Source organism: Pelophylax lessonae (assembly GCF_965119305.1).
Source record: "Pelophylax lessonae genome assembly, chromosome: 5".
NCBI lineage: Eukaryota > Metazoa > Chordata > Amphibia > Anura > Ranidae > Pelophylax > Pelophylax lessonae.
In genome coordinates, this window is record NC_138772.1 from 312,532,041 (window position 1) to 312,550,822 (window position 18,782).

General features: G+C 46.6%; 1 protein-coding gene across 1 annotated transcript in view; it reads left to right on the top strand.

The window, feature by feature from the left end:
- CDH20 (cadherin 20) overlaps positions 1 to 18,782 on the top strand; it is a 577,159-nt gene that overhangs the window by 483,699 nt on the left and 74,678 nt on the right. The window contains exon 4 of the mRNA XM_082259717.1: positions 18,196 to 18,490. Coding sequence (XP_082115843.1) covers positions 18,196 to 18,490 — 295 coding nt within the window. The remainder of the gene's footprint in view (positions 1 to 18,195; positions 18,491 to 18,782) is intronic.

Here is an 18,782-nt window from a genome sequence, read left to right on the forward strand (position 1 = left end):
CAGATTAAAAATAGGGAGAACTAGAGAAGCTTAACCAGTCCACAGATGACATCAGCCGGATGAAAATGAGCTTGAGGAGGCCCGGCAGGAATTCCGCTCTGTGCTGACAGAAGCTACCCTGAGGTTGGATGAGATGGTAAAGAAAATTCGAAAATCTGTGGAAGATTCCAAACCATACTGGGAAGCCAGGAAAGTAGCCAGACAGGTATTCCGGAGTTATCTACTGTGAAGATTGGTTTGCATTGCCTGCTGAGTGAATGTTTTGGAGCTGTGTTCCCTAAAGAATCTGTTTTGTTAAGCGTTCTGACCCTGCAGGGTCTTGGCATTGAGGTGAGAGGCAGATAATGCTTGGTGGTGGGAAGTTTTGAGCACTGAAGTCACACCATTTTGTATGTTTACCAGAGCACGTGTGGGCTCTTGTTCTCCTGCATCATTTAAAGCTATGGACTGTCTCTCCTTCATATTCATTTGACTCTGATATTGGGTCTCTCACAGATATTGTATTGAAAAATCTGTTTCCAGCATTTGAGTGTTTTTTACAGGACTGCGCTGCACTATTGTTTATCATGTATGTTAAAGGTGTCTAGATTGCCCTTGAGTGTCAGCTGCTGGTCCGTGTACAGTTTATATATTCATCGCTGAATCTTTTCTTTATTTCAAGTAATGCGTTCGCTTCTGCGTGTGAGCACGGAGGGATGAGGCTCTTTAAATTTTATTTTTTCTTATTTATTTTCCTTTTTTTTACACTGTCCCTTCAATTATTATTATTTTTTAATCACTTGTATTCCTATTACAAGGATTGCAAACATTCCTTGTAATAGAAATAAGGATGACAGGTCCTCTTTATGGAGAGAACTGGGGTCAAAAAGGGGGTTATGGTCTTATGGATGATATCTTCGGCTAAATTCCCGGTAAACTACTTCAAAGCTGCAGCATATATATGGGTAAATTAAGAGCCAAAGCAGATCAGAAGGCTCATGTGACAGCCCAACAATAATATCATTTGAGATTGTAAGAGGGTTGAGATGGAATAGTTGCAGCGTCACAAATGGGAGGGGAAGAGAGTGGGGATAGCAAATCAACCAAACAGAAAATGGTTTTCATTGAAATCATTCTGACTGTAAAATTCCAGAGCGAATTACTGTTCCGCATCTTTACAATTCTAGTATTATTTTTATGCTTGTTAAACACATGTACAGTAATTAAAATATTTTTGTATTCTTAAATTTGCTCCAGATTAGCTTTAAATAGGCTCTAAAGGCAAAAGCATAAATGACATATGATGCAGGCTGCCACTTGCATTAACAAGGCAGTATTTTTTTTTTTTTTTTAAGTCCCCCCTGTAACTTATTTTTTTTACCTGGTGATCCAAATGTTATTTTTTTTTTTTTTTTTTTTTAGACCAAACTGTACAGCAAAAGTGAAAGTTAGGGGGTTCAGACAAAAATACACTGGTCAACTTTCGCTCAGTTAATTAAAATTGTATCACAAAAGGAAAAATACTGTTTCTGTAACTGCTTCAAAAGTGTTAGCTGAATTTAGGCTTTAATGTGTTAGTCATTTATGAAAAGCCCATCTACTGTAAATTTACTAGTCCATCCAACACTACACTTTTTAGACCAGGGGTAGGCAAACTTTTAGAGGTAGCGATCTACCTGACAAACATGAAAGAGATTAACTGTCAACTAGAAAGCTCTAATTAAATAGTAAGGAAAAGTTAGAAAAATATAATAAAACAAATGTCAGTAGAGCAGTGGAAAGTATCAGTAGGGCAGTGGACAATGTATGGACAGTGTCAGTAAGGCACTGAATGGTGTCAGTCAGTAAAGCAGTGAATGGTGTTAGAAGGGCAGAGGTTGGTATCAGTAGGGCAGTGAATGGTGTTAGTAGGACAGAGGTTGGTATCAGTAGTGCTGTGAATGGTGTTAGAAGGGTAGAGGTTGATGCCAGTAGGGCAGTGAACGGTGTTAGAAGGGCAGAGGTTGGTGTCAGTAGGGCAGTGAATGGTGTTAGAAGGGCAGAGGTTGGTGTCAGTAAAGCAGTGAATGGTGTTATAAGGACAGAGGTTGGTATCAGTAGGGCAGTGAATGGTGTTAGAAGGGCAGAGGTTGGTGTCAGTAGGGCAGTGAATAGTGTTATAAGGGCAGAGGTTGGTGTCAGTAGGGCAGTGAATGGTGTTAGGAGGGTAGAAGTTGGTGCCAGTAGGGCAGTGGATGGTGTCAGTAGAACAGTGGACAGTGTCAGTGTTTATATACAGTATATATTTTTTTTGTTGTTTTGTTGTTCTTTTGTACTTTTTAATTAATTTATTTTTTTTGTTATTATTTTTTCTTTTTTTTTTCTTAAATTTTTTTTTTTTTTTTTTTTACACAGAACTGTTGAGGGCTTTGGTGAAATATCAGGGTTCTAAACAGACCCCTGATGTCTCACTTTTGAGACAGAGAAAGGAGATTAAGAACTTTGTCCTCAGAGTCCATCTCTGCAGCCTCAGCTATACAGAATGAATGAACAGGAAAAGCTCTGCATAGTCTCCCTGTTCATTTACAACATTGAAGCATAATAAGCACAGTTTACTATGCTTCAGTTGAGAATGAACAGGGTGGGTGATCCGTACCGAACACTCCCACTCTCCATCCTGAAAGGATCTTTGCAGAAGCCAGTGGAAGGGAGAGAAGAAGAAGCCAGCAGCACTGTGAGAGGAGACGAACCAAGAGAGCACAAGGGGGCCCAGGCAACAGAAGGAAGGGGAACCTGGACAGGAGGGGGGGTGGGGTGCATTTACTGAAACTGATCTGCTGTAGTTCCCCCCTGCAGCAGCTGGAAGGCAGTAGGAGGGAGAGGAGGAGAAGCTGTAGGGGGACCTACAGGTGATCGGTTCCAGTAAATACTGCTCCATCAATCCTCCTGGCCAGATTCCCATTTTGTTTGCGTTTCAGTGGCACAGCATACTAAGTTGTTCTTTCCCTGCTCCAACTAACACTCTAGACAATGTTCTGTCCATCCCTTCACTCTGATGCCCATTCACAGAAGGCTTTGTATTCTGTGAATGGGTACACATAATACAATACTCTCTGTGACTGAGCATGAGGAGGCATAGAAGCTGTGAGGGACTCTGCAGCTACAGGAGCGGATACCAAAAAGTCCAGGGTCAGAGGTCTGGTAGTATGAAATAGCTTTACTCCCATAAGCACCATAGAACTGTCAGGTATTAATAAAATAGATAAGTTCACTAGGTGACCTGCACCTCTTGTTGGACTGGACAATGTTTAGATCATCCCCAGGGGAATGTTTTTTTTTTTGCAACAAAGTGGAGTTACTCTTTAAGGCTGGCTTCACACCTGTGCACTGCATTAACTTGCATTAACTAACAGCTGACCTCAACCGGATAGAACCCCTTTGAGATGAATTAGAGTGGAGACTGTGAGCCAGGCCTTCTCATCCATATCAGTGCCTGACCTCACAAATGTACTTCTGGAAGAATGGTCAAACATTCCCATAGACACACTCCTAAACCTTGTGGACAGCCTTCCCAGAAGAGTTGAAGCTGTTATAGCTGCAAAGGATGAGCCAACTTAATATTGAACCCTACCAACTAAGACAGATGACATTAAAGTTCATGTATGTGTAAAGGCAGGCGTCCCAATACTTTTGGTAATATAGGGCAAAGAGAGGGCAAAATTAGTTACAATTCCGCAGAGAAACCAACCATCTTCCAGGTTTTACTGCTAAAGCTTAATTATACAAGCTGAGGTTAGACATTGATTGGTTTCTCTGCAGAATTGTGACTAATTTTGCCTTCTCTAGCTTTAGTAAATAAATCCCATAGTGTATGATTGGTGGAGCAGTGGGCTGTGTTGTTATTTATTTCAAATGGCACCCCAATGCACCTTGCAAATGCCCCCCCCCCCCCCATGCATGTGCCATACAACACACCCAGTGCACAAAGGTGAAACATGCAATGCACAGATGGATGTGTTGTAGTGCAGTGCACTGAAAATACTGTAGGAACATGCCTTTATTTTTTTGTGATGCATTGGCAACAAAAAACAAGAACTGCTTTAATGCAGTGCATGTTAACGTGAAAAATCCAGCACATTAGTGTGCATGCGGTAATGTGCCCCAATGCACTTTATAAACGCAAGAGCAAGAGGACTTTAATTTGAAGTATTAAAAAACCAGCACATTTAGGCCGTCTGCCATCTACCCTCACTGAATATAGTTGGGTCTTCCTTTCTGCTCAAACATGAAGTATGTGCTTGTCCAGGACAACAGTATTGTGATCAGGGCTGGCCCAAGGCATTATGCTGCCTGGGTTCAAGAATGAAATACCGTATATACTTGAGTATAAACCGAGTTTTTCAGCATGTTTTTTGATGCTGAAAATGCACCCTTCGGCTTATACTCGAGTCTCTGGCTAGAGTGTCTTTTTAAAAATGGCGCCGCTTGGCGCCGACATGTCACTGCGCATGTGCCGCATGCCCGGGAATAGCCGAACGTGTTTGGCCTTTCCCGAGCATCAGCGGCGCATTTGCGGTGACGTATTGGCGGCGCCGGGTGGCACGATTTTTAAATCGAAGAAGGCGCCTCACCGACAGGTAAGTGAGACTCCTCCGCAGCCCCTGTTTTTCCTCATGCAGTGCTGCGGGCATGGTACAGGACATTCCCTTGTACCATGCCCGCAGCACTGCATCTCCTGTGCCATGCCTGTACATACTGTGCCATGCCTGTACTTACTGTGCCATGCCTATACCTACTGTGCCATGCCTGTACATACTGTGCCATGCCTGTACTTACTGTGCCATGCCTATACCTACTGTGCCATACCTATACATACTGTGCTATGCCTGTACATACTGTGCCATGCCTGTACTTACTGTGCCATGCCTATACCTACTGTGCCATGCCTGTACATACTGTACCATGCCTGTACTTACTGTGCCTTGCCTATACCATCACCTCTGCTTTGCCATCACCTGTGCTATGCCATGCCTGTACTATGACCTGTGACATGCCTGTACCATGACCTGTGCCATGCCTATACCATCATCTGTGCCATGCCTGTACCATCACCTGTGCCCTGACCTGTGCCATGCCCTTACCATGACCTGTGCAATGCCTGTACTATGACCTGCGTCAGGCCCGGACTGGGACAAAAAATAGGCCCGGGCATTTTAGACTGAGCAGCCTTTTTTTTTTTTTTTTTAAACCAAATTACAAATAATGACAGCTACCAGTTTCTCAATGTCTTTTAGTTCTATTTAGCCTGCTACAGTCACTGCTCACTGATTGCTAGAGGTTACTGCACATTTTTAGCACTAACCCATTGGTGGCTGGGGAGGGGGGAGGTGTAATCAGTGGCAGTACTGGGGGGGGACTGATAGTGAAAAGTGCAGCGCTAAAACAATAAGACAATAAAAACATCAATGGATAAATGAAAAGTCTATGAATGGCACGCAGTAGTCTTGTAAAAAAGAGGAGAAAACAGTCCAATAAGAAATCCCAATGAAAGTGCTCAGTGCTGATCAGTAAACAGGACACAAGTGCTTGTTCAGTGCAATCCTTCACCAGAGGTGCTAGCCTCTCACCTGTAGGCTGTGAAAAGACAGCCTTAAAAGTACACTCCCAGCAATGTGAAAATCCTGACCAGGACAGCAATCACAGAGGGCATCTCTCCTTTTTGTAAAGGTGTTCACAACGATCCCCATGTAATAGAAAGGGGGCAGACCATAGTGCAATATGTTTCAAACACCACAATTTATTAATAAAACAAATGGACAGCCTCTTACTTCAAGGTAATGCAAAAACGAGCAGTACAGCAATCCAGCTGATCTCCAGACAGAGCGGAACGCTCTGCTAACAGGGGCTACGAGTGACGTCACGATCTCCTCCCCCTTGCGCACGCGTATCATCCGTGGGCGGGACTTCCTCAGCGTATCGGGGGGGGGGGGAGGAATGAGTGGCAGTTCTGAGGGAGGGGGGGGGGTAAGAATTAAGTGGCAGTGCTGGGGAGGGGAGGATGGAATCAGTGGCAGTGCTTGGGGGATGGGGTCAGTGGCAGAACTGGGGGGGGGGGGTGGAATCAGTGGCAGTACTGAGGGGGGGTGTGATGAATGTCGAGGGAGATTGGATGTGATCAGTGTGGAGGGTAGGATGGAATAAATGGCAGTGTGGGGGGATAGGATGAGTGACAGTACGAGAGGAGGGTGAAATGACTGGTAGTGCTGGTTGGTTGTTGGGATGAGTGGCAGTGCTGAGGGGGATTAGATCAGTGGCAGTACTGGGGGGGATGGAATTAGTGGCAGTGTTGGGGGGGGGGTTGGAATTAATGGCAGTGCTGGGGGGGATTGTATGGGATCAGTGGCAGTGTGGAGGGATGGTGGGATCAGTGGCAGTGCAGGGGGGGATAGGATGAGTGACAATACATGGAAGGTGGAATCAGTGGCTGTGCGGGAGGACGAGATGAGTGGCGGTGCTTGGGGGAATTGAATGGGATCAGTGACAGTGCTTGGGGAGTGGGATGAGTGGCAGCGTGGAGGGAGGGGATGAGAGGAGTGGCAGCGTGGAGGGAGGGAATGGGAAGAGTAACAGCGTGGAGCGAGGGGAGGAGTTGCAGCATGGAGGGGAGGGGAGGGGAGGCAGTGTGGAGGGAGGCAGCATGGAAGGAGGGAGGAAAGGGGAGTAGTGTCAGTGTGGACGGAGGGGAGGAGTGGCAGCGTGGAGGGAGGCAGTATGGAGGGAGGGAGGAAAGGGGAGTAGTGTCAGTGTGGAGGGAGGGAGGGGAGGAGCGGCAGCATGGAGGGGATGGGATAAGTGGCAATGCTGGTGGTGGGATGGGATCAGTGACAGTGTTGGGGGGGGTCAGTGGCAGTGCTGGGGGGATCAGATCAGTGACAGGGCTGGGAGGGAAGGATTGGATCAGTGACAGGGCTGGGGGGGATCGGATCAGTGACAGGGCTGGGGGGGAGGGATCGGATCAGTGACAGGTCTGGGAGGGATGGATCGGATCAGTGACAGGGCTGGGGGGGGGGGATTGGATCAGTGAAAGGTCTGGGAGGGAGGGATCGGATCAGTGACAGGGCTGGGGGGGGATCGGATCAGTTACAGGGCTGGGGGGGGATCGGATCAGTGACAGGTCTGGGAGGGAGGGATCGGATCAGTGACAGGTCTGGGGGGGGATCGGATCAGTGACAGGGCTGGGAGGGAGGGATCGGATCAGTGACAGGTCTGGGGGGGGATTGGATCAGTGACAGGGCTGGGGGGGATCGGATCAGTGACAGGTCTGGGAGGGATCGGATCAGTGACAGGGCTGGGAGGGATCGGATCAGTGACAGAGCTGGGAGGGAGGGAGGGATCGGATCAGTGACAGGTCTGGGGGGGATCGGATCAGTGACAGGTCTGGGAGGGATCGAATCAGTGACAGGTCTGGGAGGGATCGGATCAGTGACAGGGCTGGGAGTGATCGGATCAGTGACAGGGCTGGGGGGGGGATTGGATCAGTGAAAGGTCTGGGAGGGAGGGATCGGATCAGTGACAGGGCTGGGGGGGGGATCAGATCAGTGACAGGGCTGGGGGGGGGGATCGGATCAGTGACAGGTCTGGGAGGGAGGGATCGGATCAGTGACAGGTCTGGGGGGGGGATCGGATCAGTGACAGGGCTGGGAGGGAGGGATCGGATCAGTGACAGGTCTGGGGGGGAGGGATCGGATCAGTGACAGGTCTGGGAGGGATGGATCGGATCAGTGACAGGGCTGGGGGGGGATTGGATCAGTGAAAGGTCTGGGAGGGAGGGATCGGATCAGTGACAGGGTTGGGGGGGGATCAGATCAGTGACAGGGCTGGGGGGGATCGGATCAGTGACAGGGCTGGGGGGGAGGGATCGGATCAGTGACAGGTCTGGGAGGGATGGATCGGATCAGTGACAGGGCTGGGGGGGGATTGGATCAGTGAAAGGTCTGGGAGGGAGGGATCGGATCAGTGACAGGGTTGGGGGGGGATCAGATCAGTGACAGGGCTGGGGGGGGGATCGGATCAGTGACAGGTCTGGGAGGGAGGGATCGGATCAGTGACAGGTCTGGGGGGGGATCGGATCAGTGACAGGGCTGGGAGGGAGGGATCGGATCAGTGACAGGTCTGGGGGGGGATTGGATCAGTGACAGGGCTGGGGGGGGATCGGATCAGTGACAGGGCTGGGGGGGAGGGATCGGATCAGTGACAGGTCTGGGAGGGATGGATCGGATCAGTGACAGGGCTGGGGGGGGATTGGATCAGTGAAAGGTCTGGGAGGGAGGGATCGGATCAGTGACAGGGCTGGGGGGGATCGGATCGGTGACAGGGCTGGGGGGATCGGATCAGTGACAGGGCTGGGGGGATCGGATCAGTGACAGTACTCACTCAGGGAATTCAATGTCCATTCTAGGATCTTGGGATCTTCAAGGCTGAGGCTCTCATGGCAACTTTACAGCTAAACAACTTCTTCTTCCCAAGATCCTAGTGAGCTTCAAAGTGGGACACAACGTTGTTGTAGAGGCCAATCTGTGTGACTGACTGTCAAAATAGGGATTATTTTTTGCAGCTGGTGGCAATGTGGCATAGTAGTCACTCAGTCACTTCACTTACCTTGCAGGACAGGGCAGGCCTTGGGGTGGTGCGGCGCCTGACACTGTTCCTTCCTTCCCGCCATCAAGCACTGTGCAGAACTCAGAAGGGGTCTCCTCTAGCTCCACCCCCTTCCTTCACAGACAGTGACGAGACTCACGACGAGTCACCTGCTGACCTGACCCCTCGTTTCCAATTCCATTGTGGTACGGTCCACCCCTCCTGACTGGGCTGCCTAGAGAAGGCTGGATGGCTGCGGAGCCGGCCGCAGTGAGCGGCGCTGGGCTCAGCATCAGCCCGGCTGCTCAGTGGGGAGTGGACTGTCACTGGGACATACCCGGCCGGCCACAACAATATGCGGCCGCGGCCCTCTCCGCGGAATCGGCCGCGGAGAGGCCAGCGGCCGGCAGCAAGTGATCGGGAATCAGAGGAGGGACGGTCACGGAAGTGAGAGTGACATGCGGTGCGGGCGGCCCACCGGGCATATGCCCGGTCTGCCCAATGGTCAGTCCGGCCCTGACCTGCGTCATCTCCTGTACCATGCCCGCAGCCCCTGTTTTGTGTCTCGTGATGGTCCAGTTGGGTCCAGTAGCTGCTGCATTTCCCACCCTAGGCTTATACTCGAGTCAATAAGTTTTCCCTTTTTTTTTGTGGTAAAAGTAGGGGTCTCGGCTTATATTCGGGTCGGTTTATACTCGAGTATATACGGTACTGCTCCCCCCCCCCAAAAAAAAAAAAAATCACACCCAACAAAAGGCCCCCAGCATCCATTATTTTATATAAATATAGCATTTAGAAAATATTATATATACTGTTATCTTCTTCCATAACTCACCACTGGACCGGTCCACCAAACACCCACTGTCTGTCCTCAGTACCCCTGTCACTCCTGTGTCTGCCGCAGCCACCTTCCTAGAAGATCCAGGCTGCCCTGCGTGTGATGGAGTGCGCCGATGTCTGACGTCATTGTGCACACCATGATCACGTAAGGGACGTTCCCTGGAGGAGACACTCTGCCTCCTCATACGCATCAATTTGCACTACGGGCGGCAGTATAAGATGGGGCAATGCCATCTGTAACGTGCCGCAAACTGATGACACACAAAACTGCTGGAAAAAAAATCTTGGGAGTCAATTTGCTAGCCCTCTCTAAGTGCCACCTGTGTCCAATGGACCCAGTGGGACCCATAGTAGGGCCGGCCCTGAGTGTGATCCTAAGCACAGGCTGGAACCCAAACATTACAAGCCTGCCATTGGATTCATAGAAAACCAAATAGCGATATTGTTTATTAGCTTTTCTGTCAACAACTAAATTGAAAGACAAATGCAGATACAGGTGAGAATCTGTATTTATGGCTTACATACTGTTAGAAATTGGTTTTGACTGTAGTTCTCCTTTAATCAAGCAAAAATATGCATTTCGTTTTTAGTTTTGCTCCAATGGGGCACTGACGTCATTATACTATGAGCTTGTATGTTATGCTATGCAGTCAGTATGGTTCCAGGCTATTTGCTTGTGACAGTTGCTAATTACTATCATGCTAATTTCAAACTGGTGAAATGGCAGTGTACTTCCTCTTGTAATAATGAAGATGCTTCCTGCAGAGAAGGATTAATTTGTTAGCTTACATTGAGAATGCTGTGGTTTTTTTTTCTAAGTGCATAAATTAATGATGGAATTCTACTCCTTGTTTCTTACTGACTTGTTTAGAATTGGATCTTAATCATTACAACAGACTAATTAAAACCTTCACTTAATAAGCCACACACCACACAAGGGAACATTGTTCACTGCGTATTTTCAAATGACTACTTAGAGTGAATTAAGAAAAAAAAATAAAAAAATAGCGTAGGTCTCACTTTTGCACCTGCTGCTTCTTTTTTAGTGCAAAAATATAATATAGCAGCTCATTCTTTGCAGGCCTAATTTCACAAATCCTATTTTGAATGCCAATGCTTTTGGATAAGCATTTTATAGTGCCTGGATAATCCCTGACTTTTTTACAAAGGTAAATCTTCTCCAAAAACATGTATTTTACAAGTTCAGAAAAAAAGTGTGTGACAAGCAAAATATGGTTTGTCCATCTAGACTAGGGATCCTCAGACTATGGCCCTTCAGCTGTTGCAGAACTACACATCCCATGAGGCATTGTAAAACTCTGACATTCACAGACATGGATAGGCATGATGGGAATTGAAGTTCCTGAACAGCTGGAGGGCCATAGTTTGAAGACCCTTGATCTAGACCAGCTTTTTTCAACCAGGGTGCCTTGAGATTTATTCAGGGGTGCCTTGGAAAAATGCTTAAAAATTGCCCCAAAATTGTATACAAGCTGGCCTGTGGATGAAGCATGCCTTTTAGTTACACAAAGCCACAGGTTTTCATTGTGCACCATGTCAGTCACCTGCATAGCATCCTTGTTTGCCCCTCCCCTGCCCCTCTCCATCAAAAACTGAGAAAAACTGAGGGTGAAGAGAAACATAGGAATACTAGTCAGTACCAGTTTGCAAAAGTGCATTTGCTTTGGAAGAATAAATAACCTCTAACGTTGGGTGTCCTACCTGTGGATGTTGCTGTGTTATGTAAAACTTTTAGATTAGGTTTTACATTTTAGAATGGAGTGCCTCGAGATTGTCCATAATTTTTAAAGTGTGCCTTGACTGAAAAAAGGTTGAGAAATACTGATCTAGACAAACACCTAAAAATGGATGTTCTTATCACAATAAAAAAGCAAAGCAACAATCTTCAATGCTAAATTTAAAGCAGTATTACCCCTGCATGGCGGTGTAACGCAAAAATGCAGCCAGCTGCAGACAAACCCCCCCGGGCTGTTTTTTTAAAGCCGACGGTTGGCTTTCTTGTAATAACAACTGATGTGGCTAATCAGCCACTCGGGTGTTATTACAAGCATCGGGAGGAGATGTCCCCCCCCCCCACTGCCTTCCGCGGGTCTCCCTTCCCACTGGGAGGCCTGAGCGACCAGCCAGCGGCTTTGATCGGGTCTAGGATTTAGTAACCTGGAAATCATGTCATGATGACATCACTTCCGGTTACCCTGGAGCTTTAAAGGTGCCAAATTTGAAAAAAAAAATGTCAGTATTTAAAACAGTCAAACTTGGCATTTTGAATAATTTTAAGTGCAGAGAAGGGATTTGGGTCTGATAGACCCCAGATCCCTCTAAATAAATTCCTGACCCGCGACTATTGCTGTCACAAGGGATGTTTACATTCCTTGTGACAGCAATAAAAGTGATTAACCACTTGCCTTCTGTGCACTTAAACACCCTTCCCAGCCAGGCCAATTTTCAGCTTTCAGCACTGTCACACTTTGAATGACAATTGCGCGGTCATGCTACACTGTACCCATTTGAAATTTTTATCATTTTTTTCACACAAATAGAGCTTTCTTTTGGTGGTATTTAATCATCTCTGGGTTTTTTATTTTTTACAAAAAAAAAGAATAAAGACAAAAAATTTTGAAAAAAAAAAAAAGTTTTTCTTATTTTCTGCGAGTAAATTTTGAAAATAAATTTTTCTCCTTCACTGATGTGCGCTGATGAGGCGGCACTGATGGGCACTGATAGGCTGCACTGATGGGCACTGATGAGGTGGCACTTATGGGCACTGATGAGGTGGCACTTATGGGCACTGATGAGGAGGTACTAATATGCCGCACTGATGAGCACTGATAGGCGGCACTGATAGGCGGCACTGAGAGGCGGCACTGATGAGCACTGATAGGCGGCACTGCTGGGCACTGATAGGCGGCACTGCTGGGCACTGATAGGCGGCACTGCTGGGCACTGACAGGTGGCACTGCTGGGCACTGACAGGTGGCACTGCTGGGCACTGATAGGCGGCACTGAGAGGCGGCAGTGATGGGCACTGATAGGCGGCACTGATGGGCACTGGCGGATGGCACTGGACACTGACGGGTGGCACTGATGAGCGGCACTGATGGGCAGCACCATCAGTGCCCACACTCAGTGCCCATAGTGCTGCCAGTCAGTGCTCATCAGTGCCTAGATGAGCAGGCACTGATGGGCACTGACTAGCAGCACTATGGGCACTGATTGTGGGCATTGATGGGGGGCACTGATGGCGGGCACTGTGGGCACTGATGGGGGGGCACTGTGTGTGTGTTTTTACCTTGTGTAATCAGGGCACTGGTGATCGGTGCCCTGATTACATTCTCCTGTGTCCCCAGCGCTGTGAGGCTCCCCCTCCTTCCTCACACTGCAGGCTCCGTGTGAGGAAGGAGCGCCGGCGATGAGAGATGATCTCATATGTTTACATATGAGATCATCGCTCATTGGACGGCCAGATCACGTGGTGAATGGCCGCTGTGATCGGCCGTGTCCAAGGGACACGGCCGACACAGATTTTCCCCGCAGCGCGCTCGCGGGAGCGCGCTGGGGGCGTGTCACTGGGAGGCCGTTTAAAAACGGCCTCCTGAAAATTCGAGTCCGCGCTGCAGCCGTATATAGGCTGTAGCGCGGATGGGGGGTGGTTAAAAAATTAAAGGGACAGTGTAAAAAAAAAAAAATTAAAAAAATAAGATGCCCCATCCCTCTGTGCTCACGCGCAGAAGTGAACGCATACTTAAGTCACATCCGCAAACGTAAACAGTGTGTACAATAATTCTAGCACTAGACCTCCTGTGTAACTCTAAACTAGTAACCGCTAAACATTTTTAAAGCCTATTTGTAATCACCTATGGAGATTTTTAGGTACCGTAGTTTGTCGTCATTAAGCGAGTGTACACAATTTTAAAGCATGACATGTTAGATATCTATTTATTCAGCCTAACATCATCTTTCATAGTATGCAAAAAATTGGGCTAACTTCACTGTTTCAATTTTTTTAATTCATGAAAGTCTATTTTTTCCCAAAAAATTGTGTTTGAAATACTGCTGTGCAAATACAGTGTGACATAAAATATAGCAACAACTTCCATTTTATTCTATTTTATATATATATGTAGCAGGTTTTCCAGGCATTAAGCCTGATGTGGGTCTGCCATCGTTACCGGTTACCTCTCCAGCCCATGTGAGCTGCGACCCTGGGTGTGAGAACTGACACATTGACAACTCCGGCATCTTGATTTTGTGGTTTTATTGTGGATAAGGGGATGGGAGAAGGGAATGAGTGGGACACTCCTTTAGGCTCAACTAGGTACAACTTGGGACTTTATCCAGAAAAATGTCTGTTAACGCAGCCTTGATGCCAGCCGACGCTGGCCAACACTCACTGACGCTTAGAACTCTCTGTAACATGAAAGAAGTGCTGAATCCTCGACTTTAAGTCCAGAAGACCCAGGACTGTAGAGTGTGAAACTGCTGACACTGCAAAGTCACTGACTACTCCCTCCTGCCTTGCACTGGCTTGAGGTAACTTGTTGTGAATTTCTGTATGGCTGCAACTCTCAACTGATTCTCTGCACAATTCAGGGCCCAAACTGCAGGTGCCCCCTGTAACCTTTATCTCTTCAGGGTCCACTGACTATGTACCCCCTCTATTACTTCAGGGTCCTCAACCTAGGTACCCCCTTTCCAACTAGCTGACACTGGATCCCAGAACCTCCTCCGGAGTGGTCCCCTCTAACACTTCAGGCAGACCCCCAGGGGCAATCCTCAGTACTCATGACCTGTGTAGGCTTTCCTGGGACTGGACTCCTCTCGCTCTCCACTGGTTCTCGGCACACTGGATCCCCTCAGCTCAACTCAGCACTCTCTGGATTCTCAGGCGGCACCCTGAGACATCCACTTCCTCAGACAGAAGGAGAGACAGCCATTCTCTCCCTCCTGGGACTCTGCTCACCGAGTCATGCGCCCCCTTCAGACTTATACCCTCCCCCAAAACCCTCTGTGGCAGAATCTGCCTCTTGGGGAAGATACAAGCCTGAATGTATCTCCTGATTGGGTTTCCTCCACTGCCCTATGAGAAGCCTCTCACAGGAACCAGTGGGGAGACTCCCCTCTCAGCAGGCACACCTGGAAGCCAAGACACCCTGACAAAAAGAAATCATAGCTCTGCTGTTAGGCAGACAAGGCCCACTATACATTTGCCTAGCACCTACCTGTAGGGTGCTACACATATATATAGGTTAGGAGGTTCTAAGTAATTTTCTAGCAAAAAATACTGATTTTAACTTGTAAGCAACAAATGTCAGAAAAAGGCTTAGTCTTCAAAGGGTTAGACCCAAAAGCAGACATTTTATATATTTCAACTTACCAATTCTTAGATGTGATGGCTGCATTAGGCTTTCTTTTTTCTAGTTTAATATGATGATCCAGTTAGTAAATCTGTTGTGTTTTAGTAGACCAAGCTGTCCTGCAAAATGTATCAGTTACAGGAATGAAACAAACTTTTTACCACGGATGGGGGTGCTTACAAGGATCCGCTTTTATTTATTTATGTAAAACCTTTATCCCAAAAAGACATTATTGTAACTGTTTATAAAGTGTTAGCTGGAGATAGGCTTCAGTTAGTTAGTGTGCTTAACCACTTGCCGACCGCTCACTGAGCTGGTACTGCGGTAAAGTGGCTCGTAGACCTACGTCGCTGGACTCCTCCCCTCCTCGGCGGCGCGCGCGTGCCGCCGGAGACTCGCTCCCGCTGTATTCAGACACAGCGGGAGTCGGGCCAGGGGAGGAGAGGCGGTGATCACTGCCGCTCTTCCCCGATCATCGGGGATCGAGTGAGGAAATCCGCTCACTTGTGTAAACAAAGCGGGCGGATCTCCTATGTGACAGACAGTCACAGATTACAGGATTCAGCATAGCTGAACCTGCGATCTGTGCCTGTGTCACACAATCCCCTCCCCCCACACACGTCACTAAGCACCAGGCATACATTTAACCCCTTGATCACCAATAAAGTTAACCCCTTCCCTGCCAGTGTCATTATTACAGTAACAGTGCATATTTATAGCATTGATTACTGTAGTAATGTCACTGGTACCCCAAAAAGTGTCAAAAATGTCAGTTAGGGGTCCGATCTGTCCGCCGCAATGTCGCAGTCCCGCAAAAAAAATTGCAGATCGCCGCCAGATTGTCGCCATTACTAGTTGAAAAAAAAACAATAAAAATGACATAAATTTCCCGTAGTTAGTAGCTGCAATAACTTTTGTACAAACCAATCAAAATACGCTTATTGCGATTTTTTTTACCAAAAGAAAGCTCTATTTGTGGGGAAAAAAAAAACATAATCATTTGGGTACAGCGTCGCACGACCACGCAATTGTCCGTTAAAGTAACGCAGTGCCGAATCGCAAAATATGGCCTGGTGAGGAATGGGGTAAAATCTTCCAGTCTTAAAGCGGTTAAAAATACGCGAATTGAGAATTTTTTTGTCAAAGACATGTAGCTAAATACATTTTGGCCAAATTATATGACAAAAGTTGAATATATTGGATATTTTTTACCTGTAAGCCCCGGTTCACACTGAGGCGACCTGTGAGGCGACCTGGTCGCCTCCCATAGGGAAGCTACGGACCCGTTCTAATAGGAGCGACACAAGTCGCTCCGACTTAGAAAAAGGGTCCGGAACTTCTTTGGGGCGACCAGGAGGAGACCGCCATAGACTTCAATGTTATGAAGTCCGTGGCGGCCACTCCGAGGTCGCGGTGCGAAGTAGCGAAGTAGCGTTGCCCCGATGTGAACGGGGCCTCAAAGTAGAAAATGTCAATTTTTTCGCAAAATTTTCACTCTTTTTTATTAATATCGCAAAAAATGAAAAGCGCAGAGGTGATCAAACACCACCAAAAGAAAGCTCTGTTTGTACGAAAAAAAGGACGTAAATTTAGTTTGGGTACGGCGTTGCATGACCGCGCAATTGTCAGTTAAAGTCGCGCAGTGCCAAGTTGCAAAAAGTGGCCTTGACGTAAAGCAGGAAAATCCTCCGGTGGTAAAGTGGTTAAATCTAATAGTCAGCTCACCTGGTGAAAATAGAGGGGAAAAAAGAAAACAAATACACCCAACACTTCTAATAATTTGTAAGCTATAATGTATTACATTTTTTTGTTTCGGGTTTAATACTACTTTAATTAAAGTTAATTAAATTAAGATTTCAAGGTTTAATCACTCCCCCATAGCAAAAACAAAAAAACAGGCACATAGCCCCAACAAGACCTTGCCTATGCAGTTACCACTGCTTGCTCTTTGTATAGCCACTTTATGGCTGGGCATCACAGAGTTGACTCAACTACATCATTTAAAGGATTTTTATTTTTTTATTTATTTTTTGATTAAAACACATTATTTACAGCATATTTACAGAACACCTTTCTGGATGTATGTGACAAGATCACTGCAGTGAAATATTTCCTGGTGTCTAGTCACCACAGAAGATCTATGGCCACTTAGACAACTCGTGTTTATGTATAGTATGCTATAATTTGACCTTGCAATCCTATAATCTTTACAGGCAATGAAAAGTATGCAATGTAATGTTCTTCCCTGTTATTTTTCCCATACTTGGCAAATTAATATTGCAGCTTTAGGGGAGGTACAGCAAACAGCCCAAACACCTTTCCCATGTTCTTCCACTAACCTTAACTTCTACAAAAGTCTTGTACAAAAGTTTTGTGTAAGTTTGAAACTTTCTGGTTTCTGAGAAGGTAAAACTTAAAAAATCTATTCACTCTACCCCAATGCTGCCATATGACAGCACCTAGCCCTGGAAAATAGCTGTTTGGGTCCAAAACACAGTGTTGTAGGGAGCCAGGGGAGATGTTACATTTTCTTCCTTACCTAGAAGCAGGGCTTTTTTTCAGTGGGAACACGGGGGAACGCAGTTCCGGCACCTCCAGTCTGAATGTATGCAATGGCAAAGGGGTGCTGGGGCCAGTGGGTCAGCTGAAGGGCTTATTGATGCTGGCTGCTGGGGGATCTATTGTTGTAGGGTGAATCTATTGTTGCTGGCGGGCATTTTGTTGTGGGTGGGACTTTTTTTGCAGTGGAGGATTTATTGTTGCTTGGGATCACTATTGTTGCTGGGGGGATATTGTTGGGGGGGGGGACCTACTGTTGTAAGGGGAGGATTTATTGGGGGGGGGGGCGATTGTTGCAGGGGAGGATTTATTGTTGCTGGGGGGCTAGTGTTGTTGGGAGTCTATTGTTGCTGATTGCAGGGGATCTATTTTACAGTTTTTTCTATTGTTGAAGGGGAAGATTTATTGCTGCTGGGGGATCGATTGTTGGGGGGGGGGGTCTATTGTTGCTGATTCCAGGGGATCTATTTTACTGCTTTTCTAGTTATCATTAAATTCCATACAAGTTACCTAGAACCACAACATGATACTTGGTTCTGTATTCTCTAAAAGGGGGGTACTGGGAGGTGGGCAGAGGGTGGAACCAAAGGACAGCGCTCAGAGGTGGGTAGGAAGTGGAGACAAGGGGTGACTCAGAAGAGGGGAGTACCTGCACCTATTCTCGGAGAAAAAAAGCCCTGCCTAGAAGTACTTCTCTAAGTAGTGGAAGTAAAGGATGCTTGTAATGCCTCCTGTAGAATGAGCATGTTATATTGCCTAGTGTGAGAAAAATACAGGTTTTCTTTAGGTTGACTTAAATTTTCATTTTATTTTATTTTTTTTTTAGCTTCACTCAGACATGGATGAAGGTAATGGCTCAATAAAATATATTCTGACTGGTGATGGAGCAGGAACCATGTTTACTATTGATGACACTACAGGTGACATTCATGCAATACAGCGACTGGATCGGGAAGAGAGAGCCCAATATACTCTCAGAGCCCAGGCTCTGGACAGAAAGACTGAAAGGCCTATGGAGCCAGAATCAGAATTTATCATTAAAATTCAAGATATTAATGACAATGAACCCAAATTCCTTGATGGACCATACACAGCTTCTGTACCAGAAATGTCCCCAGTTGGTATGTATATAAACAATTAGCTTCTTTATATTTTATATAAGATTTATATTTAAAAAAAAAACAATTTTATAGTGTCTGTACTAGGGATGTTTTGTGTAAAAAAAAATCAAACTTCCTGGGTACAGCTATATACTAAAGAACAGGAATCAATTTGAAGACTAAAGTCTTTGTACGAGTTTATGAGGGTGCAAGACTGGATATGGACTCAAATTTGGGTTTCAAAAATGGAAACTTTTGTGCAGGTGCTTTTTCTCTTCGTCTGCTCAATTCTTAAGGGACTGTCAAAGATACA